This window comes from Thermobia domestica, chromosome 11 (genome assembly GCF_964235325.1).
Source record: "Thermobia domestica chromosome 11, izTheDome1.hap1.1, whole genome shotgun sequence".
Classification (NCBI taxonomy): Eukaryota; Metazoa; Arthropoda; class Insecta; order Zygentoma; family Lepismatidae; genus Thermobia; species Thermobia domestica.
This window is the reverse complement of record NC_137464.1, coordinates 250,501,352-250,528,104: the sequence shown is the minus strand read 5'-3', so window position 1 is coordinate 250,528,104 and position 26,753 is coordinate 250,501,352. Positions and strand designations below refer to the sequence as shown.

The 26,753-nt window shown below is 37.1% G+C and overlaps 1 protein-coding gene across 1 annotated transcript in view; it reads right to left on the bottom strand.

The window, feature by feature from the left end:
* LOC145663798 (UPF0764 protein C16orf89 homolog) overlaps positions 1–26,753 on the bottom strand; it is a 79,627-nt gene that overhangs the window by 43,537 nt on the left and 9,337 nt on the right. The window contains exons 2-3 of the mRNA XM_081729886.1: positions 20,500–20,857; positions 6,052–6,216 (exon numbers count right to left, since the gene is read on the bottom strand). Coding sequence (XP_081586012.1) covers positions 6,052–6,216; positions 20,500–20,695 — 361 coding nt within the window. The 5' untranslated portion in view covers positions 20,696–20,857. The remainder of the gene's footprint in view (positions 1–6,051; positions 6,217–20,499; positions 20,858–26,753) is intronic.

Genomic DNA, 26,753 nt, shown 5'->3' with positions numbered 1-26,753 from the left:
GGTAAGGCCTCTTCCGGACCACCCGGTACGTTTGCCAGAGGATGTTACATATAGGCATGCGTTAAGTCCAAAAACTGCATGATTTACATGTAAGCTACGTTTTTACGTACACCACATACGTTTGTATTCTCTGTGTAGAAACATGACAGTTCTCGTTTCGACGAGACGAGAAGAGAAATTTTACGAGTCCTGGGGGCAACACTATTTCACATAAGTTTTAAGATCTTAAACACTGTGTTAGTGTTACTTGCTTTATAGTAATATATATATATATATATATATATATATATATATATATATATATATATATATATATATATATATATATATATATATATATATATATATATATATATATATGATTGTACAGCGGGGCACACTTCTAAATGGTACACCTTAGCCGTAAATCTCCATATGGCTGTACCATTTAGAAGTGTACCCCGCTGTACAATCACAATGAAGAGCATTTATCGACGTTTTAAAGACAAACAAGTCATTATACAATAATAAACAGGGCCCGGATCTTGTTGACAAGTCAACTTTCTTCTGTTACGCATAGGAGAAGGCAAGTTCAAGTAAAAACGTTATCCATCAACTCTAGGTTCTAAAAATATAGTTTTTTAGGATCAACTTTGGTCTCTTTTTGCTGTTTTGAAATTTCAGGTCATTTTTTAATATTTTAAGGTAACTTTTAGGTCACTTATGGTCTTTTTTTCTACATAAGGAAATCTTTAAATGAACACGGTTTACGGATGTGGAAAAGACGAAGTTGAATAATCTGTTTTCTTACTTCCTGACTATCGGAGCGGAAAAACTGCATTCTTAACAAGCTAATGAAAACTAAACTGTAGCTGGTTAACGAAAGGCGGGGGTTGGTAGGTGGCTAAACAGATAGTTTTGGGTTATTGACCACAAAGAATGTGATCATGTGAATAACTAAAAATGCATTAGAAGGCGTACAAGGGCTTTAAACGTGTTTTTATCTATTATTTTCATGTAGTCTAAACTTGCTAAGTTTTATTGTTTAAGAGTGCTTCCTAGTTTCAACTCGGGAGTGAACTGACGCTTTCAATACTTACAATGGACTGATCAATGGACATAAGTGATCAATGGACTGCAACTAACTGAAACAAAACTTTTTGAATATGAGTGAGAAATGTTAATTAAAAATCCAATTGTTATTTAAAAATGTCAATGTTTAATGAAATAAAAGTTTTAAAAAACGTAAGTTTTAAGGTCAATTTTTGTGATTTTTAAGGTAATTTTACAGGAATTTTAGTGTCATTTTATAGGTCACTTTTTAAATTTTTTTAGGTCAACAAGATCCGGGCCCTGATAATAAATATGGTTCAAATCTTGTAATGTCACTCCCTTCTCGTGACGCGGAGGGATTCTGATAAATTTTAGATGAGATTAAATTAGAAATCAGGCATAACCTTTGTAGACAAATTTATAAAACACGACTACAAAAGCTTTTCGATCATCGAGACAAAACGACATCTTACTTTTCGTCTCGTCCCTTGGGCAACGCTTCAACTAATACCGTCGCATTAAAAGTAATGCTTTTCAAGTTTTATAAGGTTATACACTTTCCCTTAGCGATCATTAAACATTTACCAATGATAAACTGTTATGAACTATTAAGCTGTATGAATTTTGCTTAATATCATATATAAAAATTATTTTAACCTTTTGTCCCGTAGCTAATGTAGGCTGTAGTGATCGGAGACCATGAATGCAAACCATTTATATTATTGCAGTGCTCTAGAGTTATGGAGCTATAGTTCGCGTCACCCGAATTGGCGTGTGGCATCAGCCAATAAGCTCGCAGTGCTCTGTTACTAGCGATCTTATTGGCTGATGTCACACGCCAATTCGGGTGACGTGGATTTTAAAAGAAATGGCAGAAGACTAAGATCTTGTAATGATATCCATCATTTATGCCTTCTCAATCAGCAAATTCTTGCCTAAATTCCAAACTCTTGTGTTACCCTAATCTCGAGATATGGCTCTTTCTAACTTCTACCTATATCTAAAAGTTGAAGCGCCACTCAAAGAGAAGAGGTTTGAGACAATAGAAGGGACTCAACTAAGTAGAAATAAAATTCTTGAGGCCCTCAACAAGAAGGATTTCCAGGAATGGATCCAAATCACCGTAGGCGTTACCATGTTCAATAAGGAGGAGACTACCTCGAAGGAGATTCATCCAAATAGCTCGTAAATACTATTATTTCTACATTATAGTCCAGTCTTAAATACATTTTTAATTACAACTATATAATCACTATATCATCAAAATTTCTCAGATTCCTAACACATATTTAATAATACCCAGGTTTGTCCAATACATTTTATCTACAATTTCGTATTTAAATTTATAACAGGCAAATCCTGTTCTATCATAATATTCTTATTAATGGGCTTATAACTTTATAAAGTTAACAGCCTTACATTGAATAACGAGATCGATTTCTAGCTGTAAATGCTTCTTACACTTGGAAAACATTCCTTATTGGTTTTGACATCTCTTGCTATACCCTTAATTACTCTGTTGGGCTATTATGTATGCATAAAACAGCAACAGGTGTAACTTGAATTACCCTTAGTGAGTTCTTTTGTATGCATAACCAAGTAACATATGTAACTTGTATAACGGATATTCTGTACGCGTAAAAAAAATAATAGGTGTAACTTGATTTACTCTAGAGGAATACTCTGTGTGCACACAGAACTAACAGATGCAACTTGAATTACTTTAGTGGGTTATTCTGTATGCACAAACAAGTAACAGATGTAACTTGGACGGATATTCTGTACGCGTAAAGATAACAGGTATAATTTGAATTACTCTGTTGGCAGGTTGGCAGGAAATTGTCACAAAAGAATACACATGCCGATTGCAGCCGGAGGTTAATGATAGTCCGTGGGTTGTTATCATAAACAAGATATAGTGAAGGTAGAGTATATGTTGTTAGGACAAAGAATAGAAAGAATATAATAATTATATGAATTGGAAAAATTCAAAAGATGAATATTGTTGAGAACATTACGAAAAGAAGGTAACTCTTTACTTTGGGCAAGGCAGTGATATTCTGTCACTGTTAATATTATTCACAGGTTGTCACTGATTCTTTACTGATCCTTATTCACATAGATATTTTCTCAGTAATGTCGTTGCCATTCCTGATACATATAGTATTGTCGAGCGAGCGTCAGCGAGTGAAGGCTGGTTAGAGCCCCGCAGGGCACGTTGTTTTCTGTCTTTCGTTCTTGGGAACTGTAACTGTAACTGCGGGAACCGGTTCAGATGAATCGCTTATTGTCACTGCCTTGCCTAAAGTAAAGACTTGCCGTATTAAATCCCTTTATAAAGTAACATCTTACATTTTGAAAGTTAACATGCTCTAGGGGAATATTCTGCGTGCACAAACAACTACCAGATGGAACTTGAATTAGATTATTGGAATATTTTGTTTGAACAGACCAAATAACAAATGTAATTTCAATTACTCTAAAGAATATTCTGTATGCATAGAACAAGTAACAAATATAACTTGAATTACTCTAGAGTAGTTTACTTTAGAGTTGCGAATCCTTCCTTTCTTTAAAGGTAATCTACGGAACCCAAACTTTTAAATTTTGATGCACAGGTAGTACTAATAGTTGAGACGTAGGTACCAATATTAACAACAATTAAATTACAAGCCTTTAATTATTAGTATATAACATACAGTACATATATACAAGGGTCCATGGGGTAAGATTTTCCTATAGGCATTTCATTCAATTAAATCGTTCAAAGAACCGGTTCTTTATGTGAAGTTGTGGTGTGAAAATGGCAATGAAAAACAGTGTCGCAGTGGTTTGAACAGTGTTGGTGTGCAAGTGGATAAAGTAGTTTTTGAATGGTTCTGTAGAGTGCGAAATCAAAAAATTCCTGTGTCAGGGCCGATGCTACAAGCTAAGGCTTTGGAGGTAGCAGCAGAAATGGGTGTTACAGATTTCAAAGCCTCGAACAGGTGGTTAGAGAAGTTTCGGATTAGACACAAAATTTCTTTTAAAGCGATTTGTGGAGAATCCGCAGATGTCGACATGCCCACAGTCACAGAATGGTTGGATAAATTACCTTCGATAGTTCGTAATTACCGTCCGGAAAACATTTTTAACGCAGATGAAACGGGGCTATTTTTTCGTGCGCTTCCAGAAAAAAACAATGTGCTTGAAGGGAGAAACGTGTTCCAGTGGTAAAATTGCAAAGGAGCGGTTGACAATTCTTTTGTGTTCTAATATGGCTGGCGATAAAGAGAAACCAATTGTTATTGGTAAAGCTGCAAAAGCCCGGTGTTTCAAAGGACTGAATTTGAACAATCTCCAAGTAGAATGCAAATCAAATAAGAAGGCTTGGATGACTAGAGACATTGTGACCGAATGGCTGTTGCAGTTTGATAGGAAAATGATTCGTCAAAACAGAATTTCTCGTGCTCTTATTTTTAGACAATGCAACATCACATACGAATATTGAACTTCAAAATGTTGAAATTGCTTTCTTCCCTCCGAATGTTACATCTACTTCACAACCGCTTGACCAAGGTGTCATTCAAAATTTCAAACTGAACTATCGCAAGCTTGTCTTGAAAAGTTTGATTACGAATGCGGAAATGGAAAAGACGACAAGTGAGTTGTTAAACAAGAAAATTGACGTATTGCAAGCAATAATGTGTATCCAAGCCGCCTGGGATAAAGTCAACCACGTAGCAATTCAGAAGTGTTTCCGCAAAGCAGGCTTTCCTTCAGATAACGATTTAATCGAAGATACATCAACTGATGACGCAGTAAAAAATGTTGCTAGCTTGCTTACAATTGCTGAGAGCACCAATGTTACTGCAACTGATTATGGTTTTATCGACGATCAGATTTCGACGGAAACTACGAGTACTGATGTAAGTGCTATAGTAAAAGAACTACAGGAGAACTCGAAAGTGGAAAACATCGAGGAGGATAAGGAAGAAGAAAAACCGTGCGATGTGAAAAATTACACTGATACACTAAGCCATCTGTCGATTTTGGAAAATTTCTAATTGTATAAAAAAAAAGACGCTACTGGACTGCAATTATTCCACAAATTAAAGCAACATACCGAAAATGTAATAAGTAGTGATAGGTGTAAAGTGCAGAAAACTATAAAATCTTATTTCCATGTTGTGCCTCGAACATAGATGGCGGAGAATAATACAGGTATAGTAACATTCGTAAATAGATACATGATTTGTGTAAAAAATATTTTTTTCTAATTGCATATTACCTTGTTTACTAATTTACGTAAGAAAATATTGAAATCTCTTTAAGGCGGACACCTCTCTAAAGCGGACAATTTTTGATTCCCCACAGCTGTTCGCTTTAGAGAGGTTTCACTGTACAACAAACTGAAAACTACTTATAGGGTCGCTGGCAAGAGAGTATGATATAAAGGGGGAATCGTGTTATGAAATAGGTTATGGAATCTCAGTCTAGAGGATATTCTGTGTGCACAAAATAAGTAAAAGATGTAACTTGAATTACACTAGAGGATATCGCATACACAAAACAAGTAATAGATGTAACTTGGTTTACTCTAGGGAATATTACGTAATAGAGAAGCTCGGGTAAACTTAATGGTAAGTTACATTTCCTAATTTTCGAGAATGCACAACACTGATATGCAATTTAATGCAATGACACATACGAAACAAGCTTCCTCTGCCGTCTGTAAGTACGTTTTAGAAAGTAAACTACCTACATAACGTTCCAAGGTTTCAATCCCAACCAATTCCACTTAATTCAATTTCACAGTGACGCTTACCATTATGTTCGCGAGAGCTGCTCAACTATGTACAAAAGAAGTAACAGATATAATATGAATTACTAGAGGAATCATACATGCACAAAACAAGAAATAGGTGTAACTTGAATTCTCTAAGTGTTATCATACATATACAAAACAAGAAATAGATAACTTGAATTACTCTAGAGGGGTTATTCTTTACATGTGAGGAAGTAGGAGATTCAACTTACCAGCCAACTGCACTTTATCTACTTCTGGACTGTGTTTTTGAACATGGTCTCCTAACGAGGTACACTTATCTCTTAAATTTTGTATTCTTCTCACAATAGGTTGTGGAATTATATTCCGTCCTAAGCCCTGACTGGTCACATGATCTAATAAAACTGTTAGCTGAGCTGGAAAAACATTTAACATACAAAAATAAGCAATTAATTATTGATTGAAAGTTAAACAAGAATTGCACATAATCACATAATCTGTTAAGGCATTTGTCCCACTGTACCACAAGTTTCTCAATGCCTGCTACATAGAAGGTGGCCGGCTGATCACGGAACAAACGACGAACGTTTTGCACTTTGCTACAATCCGTGAACATCTGTTCCGCCAAGAATTTGTTCAAAGGACCAAAAAGTTGGTAATCACTCCTGAGGGAAAGGTCTGAATAGTAAGGGGATGCTATATAATCTCTCACCTCCAAGTTTGAACTTCGGCGATTGTTTTGTCGACATGTGAGATTTTGCTTTGTCATGGAGGAAAACCACATTCTCAATATCCGGTATAAGATCACAGTTTTTCCTAATGGCTGCTTGCAGATGGAAAAGCATGCAACAGTAATACTCTACGTTGATGGCTTGACCTCTTGCGAGAAAATTCAGTAGGAGTGGTCTTTGACTGTCCTAAAATACTGTGAACATCAGTTTTCCGGTCGACGCTGTTGATAGAAATTTTATCATTACTGGTGAGAAGGGATGTTTATGTTTTTATGCCATTCTCTCCTGTTTTGATCCTGAATTGTAATACAGTATCCACGTTTCGTGGCAAGTTACAATGAGGTTCAGGAAACTGTCGCGCTCCTCGATATAACGTTGCAAATGGTTCAGTGACATGACCATTTGGTTGCTCATGTTGACATCAGTAAGAAGCTTAGAAACTCACGGACATGATATCGTGCAGTAGTCCAACGTCAATCCGCGTAATGTTCGGTGTTACTGAGGAACGAGATAGGCCCAATCTTTCATTGTCCTGGACATTTTCGCGTTGATTTTTAGACTCGTTATATCAGCACTGCACACTTGGCTCTGATAAAAATCCGTGTCCATACATAGAGCTTATTTCCCTGTGTATATCTGTAGCTGTGAGTCCGTTGCATAATATATTCTGCTTTTATTAGTTCCCAGTAACTTCTAGTAACAGTAGATTCAGATTGTAATATTCTGACATCAATATATCACGATCGATATGATGACGAAATTATTCTTAAACGTAAGGCTAGGGTGCCAGAAGAGACAAAAATGTAACCTGTTTCATTTTATCTCTGATTATATCGCTGTATCGTTCGGTTTAGTTGTGAAGAGTGAAAAAATCAGTTCCTTTATAGTTATTTTTTATTTTCGCTATAACATAAAAACATCTAAAAGTGTCCAGAACTATCAGTTGGATTCAATTCCATTTCAGTGAATCCCATCCCGCCGGATACCTTATCATCAACTGGCTTCTAAGATTAAAAAAAAAAAGTCCCCTTTTTAGGCGAGATGTGGCCGTAGGCTAATTCCTTAATGAAATGACACGGAAAATGGAAAGAGAGGAAATTTATTGGATTAGGATTAGGATTTAGATTTCTGGGCTTTCGTCATCTATAGCCATGTTACCCGTCACGTATGAGGGATGACGTCCATCGGCGAGCACACTGTCCGAGGGAAAGGAAGGAAGGAAGCGGTCTGGGACCTATGTGTAAGGTACCATCCCAGCACTTGTTTGCTGAGAATGAGGAAAACCTCAGGATGGGTGACATGGAAAAGCTTTTACGCTTTTTGACCGTGAGTCGAACCCGGGACCGCTCGCACCAAAGGCGAGAGTGTTAGTGACTACGCTACGCGGGGCCACGAAAAGGTATTGGAAATTATTCAATCGAATGTGGTGGAATTTCTCCAATTGCAGCAGCCGTCTGGACTGCACATTGGAATGCAACTTATGTTAAATGAAAAAGCAATGTTGCCAGTTCAGCAGGTTAGTCCCGTTGGGCCCTTACCATAGCAACAAATACTGCTTGGTTGAAAAAAGAAATTAGAGGTGTTGTAGGTACCCACACATGACAAATGTGCACATTCCCCGTGTCAATTTTGTCATAATGTTTAGTTCGAACAGCGTGCTGGTCTGAAAACGTTGCTTTCTCATTTGCCATTGGCCGCCTTAAGTTTTGGTTACTTACATTAACCACCTTTCCTCATTTCTCTCGTATGCCTTGGTGCTGATGCTTAGATATGCAAACCACTTTACTTGTATCCATATTTCCCAATAGATTTTATAAGCAGTATCTAACCATCAGCACCAAACCATACGAGAGATATGAGAAAAAGTGATTAGTGTAAGTAACCACTGTCCTTCAAAGGGTTAAAAGTTTGGAGCCCAAATGGCTTGTGCGATTGCAAAAAAAAAAAAAAAAAAAAAAAAAAAGTAATTTTCGATTTAAAAGTACCTATTTCCAACAACTCACTCTCTTTTCATTTTTTACCGTATCTCGAATAATAACGAAGTTGTCTTATGGCCCCGGACATTTGACACACCCGGTATATAATTATTACAAAATATTAGTACATATGCATTAAATATGTAACCTTAATTGTCAAACTATAAGAAATCCATATCGGAAGTTGACTGATTATGCATTGTTTCGTAAACAGTTTTATTTTGGAATGCTCATACGTTATGTACAAACGTACCTCTTTCATAAACGATGCTTTCCTCATCAGATATGTGTCACGAATTCCAACTACTGAATAACATACATTATCATACTTCAAACACTTATTGAAGGTAAAACATAATAATTCAGCGGAATATGTATTACGAATGATAATGGGAATATGGAATCTATATATATAAAAGAGAACGCACAAATCCTTTGTCCGCTCATCACGCTAATACGGCTGAACCGATTTCTTTCATTTTTGGGGGGTTCTTAGGATTTGGACCCTAGATGGTTTTTATCATATCACTTTAATTTTTAATTACCAGTGTCTTGAGATAATGGACCATTCAAGTGTCCATCCTTTGTTAGTTATTCATCATAGGTAAAAATAAACGTATTTATATGCAACCCGCATGACCCTGTGACTCGGCGGGTTAACATAAATGACAGGCGTTATAATGGTTTTTATCATATCACTTGAAAGCGAAAAAGTAAAAATTATCTAATTAACAAAGTTTATTGCGTTCGGGGGTGACCGCAGCGAAGCGGGGCGGGTTAACATAAATGACAGGCGATATAATGTTAACATTACTGCAATCTTCTATGGTTTTTATCATATCACTTGAAAGCGAAAAAGTAAAAATTATCTAAGTAACAAAGTTTATTGCGTTCCGGGGTGACCGCAGCGAAGCGGGGTGAACGCTGCTAGTAGCTAATATACGAGGAATAATCAAATGAAAATTGCAAAAGTACCATTAAACTCTTTTTAATTTTTGGGGCATTGGGAAATTTGCAGTCCTTGACGTCTTTTCAGACTGATAGTACGAAGAATTGCCGGTAGATGGGGTTGGAGCAAAGTAATATATGATTCAATATGGCAGCACCACTCGGCAGTTGCACCTAGAATGATCAGCGTGGAGTAAAGATGTGGAAACAGTTAATATTCATCGGAGAACGAAGATGAAGTATGGAGACGCGGAGACGCCTGTCTGCCACAGTAGTAGGTCTACTAGTGGTGCAAGAAACTGACAGAAGGTACGACTTTGTTGACTGATGCTCCCTGCCCGGGTCAGGCTCTTCGAGTTATCACAGAGGACTCCATACTCGCAGTAGATTGGCTTATTCACGAAATCCGGCGTATCACCCTGGCTGAAAAGGCTTCCTTGCTAGATTTGAGATTCAATCCAGTATAACACATAGTGCATGACGAACGCTGCTATGGAAGAGTATCGGCCAGGTGGGTTCCTCGACAGCTGACACAGAAACTGATAGATCGTCGGGTTATCGCATGTCAACAGCTGCTGAGGCGTTATGAAGAGAGTGAGGATTTTCTAGCTCACATTGTCACTAGGGATGAAATTGGGTCCACCATTTTCAACCGAAGATGAAACGTGCAAGCAAAGAATGGCGACATCCTTCTTTGTCGAAACCAAAGAAATTTCGCAGCCAGCATTCTGCTGGGAAAGTTATGTTGAGCTTATTCTGGGACAAGAATGGTCCTATTCTCGAACACTACATGCTTCCACGTACCACAGTGACTAGTGCTACTGACACCGACCTTCTCAAGAACCATTTCCAGCCAGCAATACGCACAAAGCGAAAGGGATTATACGGTGCAGGTGTTTTGCTTCAACATGATAACGCCTGTCCTCATTCTGCTTGTACTGTACAATAATGAATACCAGTGAGACCTACGTTTCTAGTGCCTTCCACATTTGATGTATTCGCCAGATTTGGCAGCATCAAATTTTGACATCTTTGGTCCATTAAAGGAGCACCTTGGAGCGCGAAAGTTCAAGTCTGATGAAGATGTTCATTGGCGTTCCACGAGTGGCTACAGCGTCAACCAAGAAAATTTTCTTGCGTGGTTTTGAAGCTTCCTATCCGATGGCGTAAGTACATTGAACTGGGAGGAGTACTATGTACAAGCAAATATTTTCCCCAGGACATAGCATCACTGGTTTAACACGTTCGCTGCTGAGGACGCCCATCGGCGTCCAGTACTGAATTTGGCATATGCGCCGGACGCCGCTCGGCGCTTGTCCCTGCAGCTGATTCACTTTCACGCCAATACCTGCGTGTGCACACTACCGGTGGCGGGAAAGTGAATCAGCTGCAGGGACGAGCGGCGTCCGGCGCATATGCCAAATTCAGTACTGGACGCCGATGGGCGTCCTCAGCAGCGAATGTGTTAAACTTGTTTTATTTATGCGGTTAAAGATATAAGCGAGGAAGCCATTGTGATTGAAGTGTATTTTTAATTTCTGTGAATTGAGTGATAAGTATTAAAGAAATACGAAGTTTAAAAGAAATAAAAATAATTTAATTTATTGAAATAATTATCGTGGTAAGTTTTGGTGGATACTAAAGTAATTTTAAACGAACTGGGACCGCAATATTTAATTATACATGTGTGTTACAGACAGTGGCGTAACTACTTTTACTACGCCCTGGATCGATCGATCATCGATTTACTCATACCCGCCCCCTGCCCGCACGCACTTCAGTTGTTGAGTTATATATATATATATATATATATATATATATATATATATATATATATATATATATAAACAGTATACAAAGTATATACTAACAGAGCCGTAGCTAGAGAGGGCGAGCAGGGAGATCGCCCCGGGCGCTGATAATGAGGGACGCCGAACGACCAAGAAGAAAGAAAAGGTGTCAGAAAAGAGTAAACGACAGGCGCCCCGTAAAAGAATTGGCGCCCTATTAAATCAATGTTGTCAGTTTGCAAAGAAATACATTTATTAAAAATGTTCTTGCTCGTTCCGCTCGCAATCGAAAGCTTTAATGAGAGTCACAACAAGCTTTTATTTATTACTTAAAGAAAGTTATTATGATTTGTTGATGACGATGTTATACACAAAATGCCGAGTAATGACTTATAGCGTACACAGGGGCGTTTTCAAAATCGGAAACGGTCAAAATCGGAAATTGTTTTGATGGTGATGAGTTTGCTTAGTTAATCACACTTTTCTACCCAATCGGATTAATCACGATGGTGGGAATGAAGGTATGAAAATGAGAGGAGTGAAGAGACACGCAAGCTGCTGTTTGCGCGAGAATATTAAAAATAAAGGTAAACAAGGAGAATAATAACATATTCGAAATTGTAGAGTAGGGGCTAAAATGGTCAGAACTTAACCCAATGAATTTCATCTTTTTCAAAGATTAATCACTACCAGTGATTTTTTTTATTCCATTGACATAATTTTTTATTCCATTGATATAGAATAATATCATGAAATGCTTCGAATTCAAAGCAATTTATTGGGATCATTTCTCCATCAACTAGTTGTATAGCCAGGATATGTTTTCTGTGTATACGTATTAGTTGTGTTCTTTTTTTTTTATCTATCTATATACAAACAAAACATAAACCGTCTGAATTTCCGTTATATTTCACAAAATATTTTTTATCGTAGAAGAAATAACTAAAACTGTATGGCCTATAGAACCCGGAGGTTCAATGTTGCGTTTATAAAACCTCTCCAATGACTTCTGTCCTTACCCAACTGAATCCAGTTTCTACTTTGTATTCCTTTTTCTGCGAGATTCGTCTTAATATTGCCCTCCCATCTACACCTATGTCTTCCTAATGGACGTTTTCCGATTGGATTTCCAGTTAAGATTTTGAAAGCGTTCCTACTTTCTTTCATTGCCGCTACATGACCTGCCCACCTGAGCCTCCTAGATTTCATGACTAACAATGTTTGGTAAAGGGTGCAAAATATGCAGTTCCTCGTTATGAAGTTTCCACCATTCCCGATTGCTGTTTCTCTTGAGTCCGAATATTCGTTTCAGGATATTATTCTCAAATGCCTTCAGTTCGCGTTCTTCCCTTAAAATAAGTGACTGTTTCGCAACAATACAGAACAGACATGATTATCGTTCTATATATTTTGAGCTTCAAATCCCTTGATAAAACTCGCGACAACAAAAGATTTTGAACTGAATAATAACACGAATTCCCTGCTTTCAGTTACATTTAATTTCTTCGTGGATAGTGATTTTGGTCTGTTAATAATGATCCTAGATACTTGAAAGTATCCACTTTATCGAAAATATTATTTGATAATTTGACGCATCCATAATTTCCAGTATTACGATCCCAGTAAACTTCCATGTATTTAATTTTTTTTTCTGAATTTACTTCTAAACCTGCAAGCATTTAATAATGTTTCTCATTTCTTTCTATTGTTCTCCTATCAGATTTACATCATCGGCATACGCCATACCCTGGTGAATACCATTCAGCCCTAGGCTCTGGTTGTTATCTTTTATTTTCCATATAGCGTACTCCAGAACAAAGTTGAATAATAATATCGACGTCGCATCTCCTTGTTTCAGGCCATTCTTGACGAGGAAACTCATAGACAAGAATTTTTCTACCCGGGCTTTACTTTGGGATACTTTTAAACATATCTTAATTAATCTAACTAGCTTTTTCAGTATGCCAAATTCTGCAAGAATGTTGTATAGTATTTATCTCCTAGTAGACTCGTAAGCCTTTCTAAAATCAAGGAATAATTGAGGTACCGGTGTATTTTATTCCCATTTCTTTTCGAGTATTTGTCGAATGGTAAATATCTGGTCTATAGTTGAACGATTTCGTCTAAATACACACTGATAATCCCCAATAATTTCATCTGCGTATGGGATTAATCTTGCTAACAAAATGTTAGAGAGGATTTTATAGGATGTTGACAGAAGAGAAATGCATCTATATTTATTACAATCCGCTTTGTCTCCTTTCTTATGTATTGAAACAATGATTGATTCTTTTCACTCTTGTGGTAATTCCTCCTTGTTCCAGATAAGGAGAATGAGTTTGTGTATCTTGTTCCACAATTTTTCCCTCTAGCTAAACTTAGCCAGAATTTCGTCTACAACCGAAGATTTGCATTTATTTAATTTCTTTATAGCAATTTCTACTTCTCTTCAGCTAAGATTTGGATGGTTCTGCTGTGTGCATTTCCTTTTCCCATAAACATTAGTTTCTGACTGTGTGTTAAGCAAACCGTCAAAGATATCTCTCCACCTATTCAAGATGCTATCTATATTAGTAGAAATTGTTCCATCGTCTCTCTTTAATATATACGCGCGAGAGTTGATACCATTTTGTTAAATTCGTTCATGCCCTTGAACACGTCTCAATTTTTTTTTTTTTTTTTTTTTTTTTTTTTTTTTTTTTTTTTGCTATTATCTTCAAGTAAATTAATTTAAGCTTCCAAAAATTTGCGTTTCTCTCTTCTAAACATTTTGGAAGTTTTCCGTCTGATGTACCGTATTTCTACGTGCCCCACTGCTTAAACATTTTTCCCTTGCTTAAATTTTAATGCTATTCCTAATTTAAATCCAAGTATCCTCAACATTAGTACTCTCTAAACCTTCTAAAACTGAGAATCTATTCGACACTTCAATTTGGTATTCCCCTCTTGTCTGATTCTTCTCTAATTTCTTTAATCTAAATCTCTCCGTTTTCAGATGTTCAATATTCTCTTTATTCAAGGATAATCTCTCACTTTTGTAATCGCTGCTACCAGATAGTGATCAGTGTTACAGTCGGGTCCTCTGAGAGAGCGAACACAAATTATGCTAGACTGTATTCTTCTATCTACTAAATTTGATCAATTTGATTCTGCATTCTTCCACCTGGCGAGGTCCATGTATATTTATGAACGTCGCAATGTGGGAATTTTGTACTCTTCACAATAAGATTTTTGGATGTTCTAAAGTTCACGAAACTAACGCCGTTGTCATTACTTTTCCTATGCAGACTTCTTTTCACTATAATCGGTTTGAAAATATCCTGCCACCCTGTCTTCGCATTGGAATCTTCTAATAGAATTTTCATATGATATCGCGGGACTTGGTCGAATACTTATGATACTTCTTATTAAAAAGTTTCTTTTATATTGCCATACTTATCTTCTGTTGGAGCATGTACATTTAAACAATATCACACTACCATTCTTTAAGAGTAATAAAAGAAAGTCTATCATTAACAAATTCAACCCGTTTAACTGCTGATATTAAAAGAATCGAAATTAAAATGCTATTTCTGTGGTCACATACAGAATAAAATTACAAAAGTTTATAATTATTACTGGAAATTAATGCTATCACCCATTTCGAACATTTTAAAAGTATTAATACATAGTTTCTGATGTATTGAAATTTCATTCTTATCGATAGTATGAAACGCTACAAATAACTGTACAGTAAATTTCCATAACTGATCTCCAAGTGAATCTATATACCAACCAAAGGTAGTTTTGTCAAGTTTAGTCAAAAAAAGTTCAAAATACGCCTCTTGAAAATAGCTCTTATTTGTAAAAGAATACATAATGATCGCTTTTGGTTGTTGCAATGGTCTGTCCATGCAGCTTGATAAAAAAAAAAAAAAAAAAAAAAAAAAAAAGCAACATAGTATGACAACAAAAGCTGTTTCTCTTATATAAAAACAAAGAGGGAAGGAAAAGCTTGGTGTGGTGAGTGTAGGGGGGCGCCGAATTCTACTTCGCCCCGGGCCCCAAAATCTCTAGCTACGGCTCTGTATACTAACAGTACACGGGCTGATTGCAATGAATCATTATGCAAATCTTTCACTAGGCAGGTAGCTAGACAAACATTGCAATGACGATTGTCCGAGTATCGCCCAGTGGGGATAGAGAAAGGGGGCGCGGGGCTGGCGTTCCCCTCCATGAGGAGTAAAATATATAAATTAGTCCCTATGTAGCGCTTGTTCAAAGGCTGTGGGGGGGGGGGGAAGTTTTAAAATTTCTCTCAAAAGGAAGATTCTGAGTGCGTTCTCCACTCATTGCACTCTGGATTCTCTGGTGCTGAACAACATGGCTTTCCTAAATGCCGCCTCCAGAAGGCGTATAATACGTATTATGAAGCACTGCAGTCCACATTTTTAGTTAGCGATCCAAATATCGAAAACTGTCTCAAATTTATTCTTGAGACCTGAGTCCCCCTTCCCCTCAAAAATTCCTAAATCCGCTCCGAGTGTCGGCCGTTGCAATTAACTGCTATTAGTCATAGCGTACCTTTCGAAATGTTTTCAAACGTTCTTTGCATAAGGAACAATTTTCCGTATTTTTTTTCCTCGCCCTTACGCCCTTATACTGTGCGCCCTGGAGCAACTGCTCCCCTCGCTCCATTGTAGTTACGCCACTGGTTACAGATTATTAACATAACCTCCAGTATCACTCTTTCAGTAGATAAGTGGAGGAACAGCTGTCAGAAATGCAGTTCACAATAGGATTAACAGCTGTTTGGATAAACATCGTGTAATAATATGACAAAGTTTCATAAAAGACGTCCATTTTTAAATACTGTAACGTTTAATGTTATCAACATTCGTTACTTAATATTCACCTGAGCGGAAGATGTGTTATTTTATTAGCAATTTGAAGTATTTTATGAAGAAGAAGATAAGAAAGTCACAATGACATCATCCTGTGATTTCAATTTCAAAAGAGTACAATTAAAGCCATCACATTGTTAATGACCTGTTCAAAATTCATTGTAAGATTCTAAAAACCTTAAAACACAAGGAGTATATAGCTCATTCGATGTTTAGATAACCTTGTCTCGAGAAAATATGGTGCACTTTGCTTTTAGTAACAAAAGATTTTCTTTTTAGTAATTCCTTGCAGTCTACAAGCCTTAAATTATACAAGTACAATGTTTCTAACTGATATAGTAAGGTTATGCAATTCTGTCTGTTATACAAGTAATATTAAAACTACAACACTCCTTCTATTGTTTCCCTCCCCTCCCCCCAAAAAATGCAATGATGCTATTTCTTACAGAGATAGCTGAATTTGATCTTCATAAAACTGGACGCCGACTGGTTATAAAGCAATGCATTTCCTATGTGGATTAGACTTCACCACCAGTATATAGATGAATGAATAAAATTTCCTCTTTTGATTCAGTATGCCACAGACGGTTACACCGCCTCCTCGGTAATCATCATCGTCATCATATGTATTTGCTCCACGGTCTTCCGCTAACCTCTTCGTATTCATGTACGATTTTTCTGTTTTGATATCGTCCATCAATTGTAACCTCCTTCGCCCTCTCCCTCTCTTTCCTGCCGCCATACCCTCTAGCACATCCCTCATGATACAGTTCCTTCTTAGCCAATGTCCCAACCAGTTTCTCTTTTTCTTCTCAATAATATCTAAAATTGTTCTTTTCTCTCCCACTATTTCTAATACCCTCTCATTCGTTTTCCGCGACCCAGCTAATTCTTTCCATTTTTCTCCATACCCACATTTCGAAAGTTTCCGGTCGTTTTTCATCACTTGCACGTAATGTTGAAGTTTGTGCCCCACACTGTGTAATTATACTCCACACGAAGCATTTTATGAGTATTTTTCTCAACTCTTTATTCAAGGTCGCACAAAACAGACTTTTCTTCCTCCTAAAAAAAGCTTCTTTCGCCATTTCTATCCTTGCTTTTATTTCACGTTCGCAGTTTGTATCATACTAACACCACATTGTTTTATAATATTGTAAAAATATCCAAAAGTAAGGTATAATTATTCGTAAATCTATTTTGGGGAGAGTCGTGTAAAGAATCATGCTGTAAACAACTCATTTGTTAAGGAGTTAGACTTGCCAACCACAACCTCTTTATTTACATATTTACCCCATTTGACCGTGTTCTCGTCTGTCCGGGAGAGAAAACATCTCAACAACTACTGAATGGATTGTCACCAGTGTTCCTTTCAGAGAAAATGTTCAGAGGTGCACAGTTAGTATTCGGAGGGGCACATAGTATTTTCACCCGGTACTATTCTATTTATTATTATGTTATAGACGTATGATTTTGATCTCCTTCGGGGGTTACTCTCGAAGCTCCGGGGGTCAGTGCCCCCTCCAAAAAAAATACCTCTGGAAGAAACACTGATCGTCACACCATAATCACAGTATTTGACACTAAAGTGATTTGGATGTGCATTGCAACGGTCTCCCACTTTGGTATTACCATTGTAGAGGCTTCCAAACAGTGGGTGTTCGTTTATGTTTTTGATACTAGGATTTAGGATTTACATTTCTGGTCTTTCGGCATCTAAGGCCATTTAGGCCTTCACGTTTTGAGGGATGACGTCCCTCACCGAGCGTACAATCCGGGGAAAGGGAAGGAAGGAAGCGGCCTGGTACCTATAAGTTAGGTACCACCCCGGCATTTGCCTGGTGTGAATAAGGAACACCCAGAAAAACCTCATTCAGGGTGGCTGGCCTGAAAAAGCGTTTTACACTTTTTCGACCGAGTGCCCCCACCCGGGATCGAACCCGGGACCGCTCGCACCGAAGGGTTTTTGATACTGTACCGTCCTCAGTTTGTAACACTGAGTACTGAATGTGATATTGTACGTATTCGTTTAACATGTAGATCTGAAAATATGTAATAATGTGGTGTAATACCTTTTGAACAAACGCAATATTTTTCAGGTTAGTGGTGCTATTAATCTGGTGAAATTATGAAATATATCAAACAATCTCTCACTGTCGAAGCTTGTATCATACAAAATTACAGCTTTTTAGTTTATTAGTATAAAAAGTTGCAAGGGTATTTCGAAATAAAAACTCGAACTTGTCTATTTAGTGATAAGTCCTGATGTCGCCAGCTGTAGATATAGTTCTTAATGCCTTCTTTTTTTAAGCGTAATTCCTCTTTTCTACACCTCATAATGTTTTCTATCTACATTGCGTGCAAAAAGAAACGCATGATATCACAAGAGTTATCTGTAACAATAAACTCAGCAAGAAACCTTACTAATGTGTTTCCTTTTTCCGTAAAAATAAAAATAAAAATAAAATAAAACTTGTTTATAGCTACAGTCAGTGCCCTTGAAGTAGTGAATGATTGAGATACGGATATTATTGAATGGTCAAGAATTAATGTAATCGTCATTTTGAAATGTTTATTTATTTATTTATTTATTTATTTACACACACTTCTGGGCATTACTGACATTTATGACTGTAAGCCTGTCATATGAAGAATGACGTCCAGTGACGTAACTAGGGGAACAAAACAACTTGTGCCCCGGGCGCCGTATTGGGAGGGCGCAAAATTGGGCAGATATTTGGGGGATCGTTTTCGTTTGGTTGGGCAGAGGGGGCGCTAAGGCGAGTTCTTGTTCCGGGCGATAATTAGCGAATTTGCTTCGCTGAAGACGTCCCTTGGTGAGCATACTATCCGGAAAAGGGGAAGAAAGAAGCCTTTTCCTAACTATGCTACTCCCTCGTTCCAATGCGGTTCAGCTTTTCTTGCTCGCTAGGTACCTGTAAAATGGGTACTGGCGCTAAAGATGGCCCGGATTGTGGTACAAACTGAAATGAAATGATAAAATGAAATATTTCAGTTTAACGCCCCACGATTAAACCCTTTAGGCCAAGAGAGACGATGATTAAGGCAAGTGAATGACGATGGAAGAATTTGGTGAAATGAGAAAGAGGAAGGAAACGGGAGTAGTCCGAGAAAACCCACGCACATAGTATTGTCTACCACAAATTTACTTGTCCGGGAATCGAATCTGGGATCCCATGTACCAGAGGTATGTGGTGTAAATTATATCACTCCCTGTATGAACTGAAATCTAAAAATCGTGGATCCTTGCTTCTATGTAGTATTTGGTCGTCCAATAGCCTATCTCGAATGCGAGGGAAGAGGAAAAATCCCTTTACTTTTAGTAGTAGTAGTAGTATCATAGTATAGCATTAGCTGTAATTGTGGTAGTTAGGCCTATAGTATCTAAAACTAAGATTAGTTTGTTTACAACTGTCAGATTTACTCTAGCTCGCTTGTCCGAGTGTTCTACCTGAAGGTAGGTTCTAGTCAACCTACTCTAACGTAGCTAGCCGGAGTTACTAAGCCAATTAAATAGGGATAGGGTGGCCAGTTGCTTTCCTCTGTAGATCAAAAAGATATTTGGGAAACTGGTAATTATAACTTGGACTCAGTAGCGATATTTTGTATTTTGTCAGCGGGCCAAATGCTTCGTTGACATAGAAGCTTCACGTTTCTTTTTTAATATATTAATATACAATCGATTAAAATGTATGCACTTCTCAAACTCAGGGAGAGCATTAACCCCTCCCTTTCCCACATGATGACCCTGGCTGTTAAACAGAAACTGGGTGAGAGTTAAGACCAGCGATACCACGCATGTAAGAACTATCTAATTGTGAATTCACTACAGAGGGTAGTCACTTGTACACGTCAATATTCCTCCGATATGAACGGTACGTACCCTGGTTTGATCTTCGGCCAAGTAAGTTTGTGGTGGACAACATCGTGTCCGTAAGTTTTCTTGGGGTTCTCCCGTTTTCTCCCACATCCTCATTCTACCAATTCTCTCATCATCATTCACTTGCCTTAATCATCATTCTCCCTTAGCCTGAAGGGCGTAACCGTGGAACGTTAAAATTAAAGATTTTACTTCATGAAGAACTCTGGCTTACTTGCTACATCTTGAATTTTCTATAATTTGGAATGTTTTGCGTTTCCGAAAGAATTTCGAGATATCGAACTTCGACTGTATTTTGCTAAACGCTTTAATAGTCTTTGTAACAGTTTTAAAAATTATTTTAAAGGTTAAAATTAGATTTTAATTTCAGGACCTTTAAATCATAAGTTAGATTAAAATTATTCCATGCTGTTAAAATCTAGAGTCCAAAACTAAATCAAATATATATTTTTTAAAAAATTCCTTCTTACCTTCAGCGATCCGAATGCCCAAAACAGCATCGAAAATCAATTCATTCCAACGACTTTTAAAGTAGTTAACAATATTCTCCACAGATTGAATAACACTTTCTAATTTTATTAAATAGTTCTTTTGTGTTCTCCATAAATTGCCAGAAGATTGATGAAAACACAGGTAAGTCAAAGTAAATAATATGCAGGTCCTCATATTTGGTTCCTTACGCGCCCTCTTCTGGTTGGCGGGAGATGGTTTGCGTTGAGCTCGCTGCTTAGACTGAATATCACTCTCTTGCCTGGACAATCCGTCTTTTTTTTGCTCAGGTGAGACAACGCTCAGGAGTAGATAATCTAGTCACTGTAGCCGCGGAGACTGTGAATTAAAAAAAGAAAAAAAGAAAAAGAAGAAGAGATTGGCAGGTGAATTAGAAGTGTAGTAAAAAAGCAAGCGGGGAGCACACTCAAAGCTAAACAAAACTAAAGCAATGTATTCAGATTGGCTGAAGTCTCTGGTGACGTTGATTTCTAAATCATCTACCCACTTCCACGTTCCTGCTGTTTCCTTGACTCTTACTTATTTCTTCTGTTGCACGTGTGGAATCCACGATCAGGTGAGAAAATTAAGATTAAAGTGGCTTTGGAATGAGAAGAGATAAAACCAAAGGGGAGAAAAGAGGGGAAATATTTGAAACGTTGTTTCCAATTCAAACTCGAAGAGGGTGTGAGAATTTTTTCATACTTTGTTATAAGCTAATTTCTTTACCTAAGTCTCTGACTAGAAAGCTAAGTGGTTAGCAAGGGCGTACTGACCACAAGTCCACCCGATTTAGACCCTCTGAAATATTTCGTAACTTTTTTTTTTTTTAGAAAATTATATACATGTGTTGTGGTTTATTTGTACCAGGGACGCACTCAAGGGTAAGTTGGACAAACGGTATGGACTTGGGATGGCCGGAACCGGTTCGTGATGGAATCGGTTTTCAGTTCTGAACGGATCCGGTTCCGGAACGGGGTTTTCGGATCCAGGTCTGGAACGGGTTCCTGAGATCTGGTTCCAGAACCGGTTCTGAATTTATGTACGATGTCATCTTGTAAGGAGGAACGTGTGAACGTAATCGAACAGGATTTTTTTGTGTGTAAGCTGCAACTGATTTTATTTTTCGCAAACGAGTTATGAAACAAATGGTGTAATACAAAATCACTATTGAACATAAGTAGCTCGGACTCACTCCAGCTTTCAGTATTCTAGTAGTAGTATACAATCGAACAGTATACTACTAGATAGTTTAGTATACAATCGAACAGTATAGTATACAAGTAGTATACAATAAACTTTTACTTTTTCTGTGTGTATTTAAGTATTCCCAATGAAAATATTATCACAATAATATATCTACGGACAATAGACTGGAACAGTGATGTCGTCATTTCCTCTTCGTTACCATGGTGATCGCCATGTTTTTTTTTTTTTTTTTTTTTGTTTTTTTTTTAACAAATGCACAAACCAATAGGAATACTGTGAAGTATACTGTTAATAAGAACACGCAGTTAATAATAATTTTAGAATATTTTGAGTACAAAGTAAAGTTGGCAGAAAAAAATACAGGTTAAGAATATGGGTCCACTATTTAGAAAATTTACGATTAAATTTAGCAATTAACGATGTAACACATAAGAAACTTTTTTCTACAGGGGCCACATATCTAGGTAATCTGACAGGATAGAAATTGCATAAGTGATGCCAGCGCTATTACCACGCAATGCACAATGAACAAAAGCAACTATACCCAATGTAAAAAAACTCTATGGAACAGACTGATGAGCTGTCGGCACAGTGAAAATAGAACAAACATATTTGTTCTGAGAATTTTCAATCAGGACCAATTTCTGATCGGTTAACATGCATAGGATCTGTCCTTGTATTTCCTACTTACTTTAAAAATAAATATTGATAGTACAACAAGAAAATATCCAATTATGTATGGTTCAGCATAAGTTCTAAACACTATTTCTGTAAACCTAAAAGTTTGTAATGTAATGTGTCATACTGATGGCACTAAATAAAAATTTTCCAGCATTATTTGAATTTAATATCCAATAATAAATAAGCTAAGTATATTGGCACTTAACCTAACATCCAAATGTATCAATTGGCTACACAAAATCCACGATATCAGGGGAAACATTTCATTTTCAACGCTTAGCATATTTTAACATATTATTTATTTAATTGCTTGCTTTTTCTACCTTTTCGTAGTTTCATTCATTGAATATTTTTAAACATATTTAAGTGTTGCTTTTATTCTAATGTTTGCAATCCGGAAGTTAACGCGTTCCTGTTTTCGCTTTGTACTTAGGTTCTTAGGCCATGTTGTTTAGAAAATAAAACTACGATCACCATGACAATGAGACGGATGTGATGTCACACTATTTCAGTCTATTCCCTGCAAATTCTAAATACATTGCAATGCAAAGGCAAAATTACAGCTACAGAAAAAAAAAACTAGCTATTTTTTGTTTACACACTGTACTAAACTTCAGTATTTGTGCATCTAACAAATATTTTATACACAAACATGTACCTATTCACAAATATGTATATGTAAAAAAAATGTAAAAACTTTCTGGATGAAAATTCACCTTCTGCTTATTGCTTTGGTACATTCTGTCCATTCTCTTAACACATACAGTGTATACAGAGTGTCATTATTCTGAAGAAATTTTAAAATGTAATTAGTCTAATACGTACGTACAATTCTGAATTAAAATATAATACACTTGTATCGACGGGCCAGTGTCTTTGTTGTTGTTTTATTGTTTGTTTGTTTGTTTGTTTTTTCCCTTTCTTAACAATACGACTCCACATTGCGAAGGATGTCATGTTTATCACGTGAAGTCACTCACAAAACAACTGAGCCCGACCTGTATTGTATGTGGGTGCTGCAGAGTTATAGTGGGACGCATAAACAATTATATGCTAATGACAGCGCGTTTCCTTTCCTTCGTTGCCCAAATTCAAAGAGGAGAAGTACAGTAAATGCACAAAAATGTAACATGACCCGTGACCATTGTTGAAAGGTACGAGAAAAATGTATTAATCATAACAATATTACACTGTCATTAGAAACTTCGGGATCACTGGTTCGTTAAATTATATCAGATTTTCACGCCTGTTGGAGTATCACCATTGATCTCAGCGACCGCGAAAACTAGGATTTGATACAAATATCGGTCATTTTGGACTATTTTTACATGTCTCGGATTCACACTAGGAATGACCAGATCCGGATCTGGCCGGATCCGAAGATCCGGATTTGATTGGATCCGGATCTCGGATCTGGATCCGCATCTCGAATCTCTGATCTGGGTCCGGTTCTCGAATCTCGGAGCTGCATTCGGATCTCGGATCTGGGTTCGAAATTCGAATCTGGATCCGAAATCCGGATCTCAGATCTTGATTCTTATCCAAACCCACATCCCACCGAAATTGTGATAAACTTGAATCTAAAATTCGCCGAAAGTAATTTCACGAAGTCCTGACAGTGAAGAAGAAAACAGACAATTAAGACGAATATTGACAAGTCTATTTGTCTCCCTAAAGATCAAATGCTTGGCTTACTTTAGATAAAGACCCTAGTTGAAAAAAAAATTGATCCGGATGAGAGTTCGAATGTCGAATCTAGGTTTACTCGGTTGCAGGACCGAGATGAAATATACACATATATATATTTGAAACCGGGATACAAAACTCGAATATTTAAAATTCTTCAATACACCTATTTCATTAACAATTAAGAAAATATAAACAGTTAAGACAAGTATTGACTAGCTTTTACGTATATTTATCTTGCTCTGCTCAAAATATCAAATGTATACCTTACAATTAGATTTAATAATTATTTAGTAAATCACAATATGAGCACCGAGAATAAACTATGAATTTTGGTGCTCCTTATCTAGATTTGAAATTTCGGATTCATACATAGAATCAGGCTGAAAGATAAATATTTGAGATCTGGAAACCGAAACATGTGCTAGTGCCAAGGTCGTAGCCGTTTGCACCTAGGTAATGCGAGCGAAAGGCACTTGCACTAATTCCGCATGTAGTTTGGGGAACACGAAAAAATATTATTTTTCAGGGGTAAGTCACGCTTTAACATGACTTTTCATTAGTGTTGTGTTCAAATACGAAAATTGTAATGGCGACTTGTTTGAAATAAATGCCTTTTCATTTTTAACAATAAAGTTAAGTACTTTCACATTGGGGAAAAATTAGCAAGGCACATTCCACTGATTAGGGTGCTGATTCTTATGGAAGCTTTCACTTGAACCGGAAGATTTCCTCATGTGGGTATCGGATTGCCACAATTCACCTTACTGAAAGACGTGGTTTATCAGGAGGTCGGCCAAGATTCTTTTGAACTTAGCCTGTAGACTGCTTCTGGTCTCAATTATTCCCATATAACAAGACTAACCATATATATAGTTGGTTCGAAATGAGTTAAAATATCATTAATTAACCTTAAGGGGATAATCGTGATTTAAATATTCGGAAATCAGAAGAGATGTGAAAGTTAAGCGTTAAGATAAATCCGATAATTCCGGAATAAAGATATTTATATGCAACCTAATGATAGCAATAAAACTCCTTATGTAACATTTTCAAAGCTAAGATTAACAGTTATCTTCTTGAAGAGAGTTTACGGCAACATAGAATATTATAAATCCGATTATTATAAGTAGTACCTCTGACAGCCCCGCATTTCACATCACCATCGCCCTTCATCCTGACAAGTGGGCAATTCACTTACCCACAATGACTTTTCAGGCGTTCCAGTGACATCAATATCTCAGTTTGGGTTCGGGATCATGCTTCGGTGAACCTTGACTATCACGATCAGCAGCTATTAGAGATTCAGAACTTATTTCTGTATTAGATAATGTGGGTAACTATAGCTTTTCGTCTATAGAAGTCGGAGAGTTTATGCTGTTATCGCAGGAAATATTTGATACATAAGACTTAGATTGTCAGTATTTAGGAGCAACTTTTAAAATAATCAGTTACTTTAAATGTGCTTAGCCGAGAAAACCCGACAGCCATAGTCGAGTGGTCGGCGGCATTAGGCTGTGGATCGTTTGTTGTGAATGTCTTGGATTCAAATCCCGCTTCGGGCATAGATGTTTTTAACTGTCCTCGTTTACTTCTATGTCAGTGTGGTGTCATAATGGCTACAGTGTAATCCGTGCAAAGCGTTCAACAGGTTAAATAATCTGATAAAAAGCTGCTACCTTTTTATATATAAAAAAACAGTGGTTACGGCGTGCCTTCGGTGCCCGTGGTCATGGGTTCAATTTCCGGAGAGGCACTCAACAATTTCGATGTTGACCCAGCATCGTGAGGTCAATTGGGGAATTATCTTAAGTAAGAGGTAGCGGACTCCAGTCTAGAAAGCCGGTATTAGGGACTTCGGGTGTCAATGCATTGACTACACATCCTCACTTTGAACGTAAGCCCGCTGGTAGGAACCAAAGGACTGTCGTGCCAAGAATTTAGTTTGTTTTAATAATCATAAATGCCTTCTTTATTATTAAATTTTATCCAATATTTTCTTTTAACCCTTAAAGGATCCTGGCTTTTTGGGCTATTTTTTCGACTTTCAGTCAAGCAGCTACTGTATCGTCACTATTTATCCTAGGATCATGGTTCATACCTCATTCTCTTCAGAATAGAGCTGGCTTTCAAATGGTACCACTTGCATGCTCATACCATATACCAGAAACGGGAAAAAATGTCAAAATGAAAATTTCGGAGGGAAAAATTTTTTTCTCGAACTTTGGCCCCCCCCTGGCCCCCCTGTGTGATCGTAGTCATCTAAAAAAATTTGATAAATAGTACTTGGTATACTGAATGTGTGTGCCAAATTTCAAGTTTCTATCTTGAATAATAAGGGCGGGAGAATTTTTAGCAAAAATTCCCACAATGCCCCAAATTACCATAAAACACTATGATCTCAGGGGAAAAAATTCCTGAGACATCCCTAATTACCCTAGGACTATAATCCGCCAATCATTCTCTTCAGAATAGAACTGTCTTTCAGGCGGTACCATTCACATGTCTCCATCATGTATCTAAGGCGGGAAATTCCTGAAAAAAGGGATTTTTTGGGGCAAAATTTCCCTTTTTTCAACTTTTGCCCCTCTGGACTCCCCTGTTTTTACGCAGAAATCGGAAAAAAACTTCTGGTAAATACTACTCGGTGGACTGAATG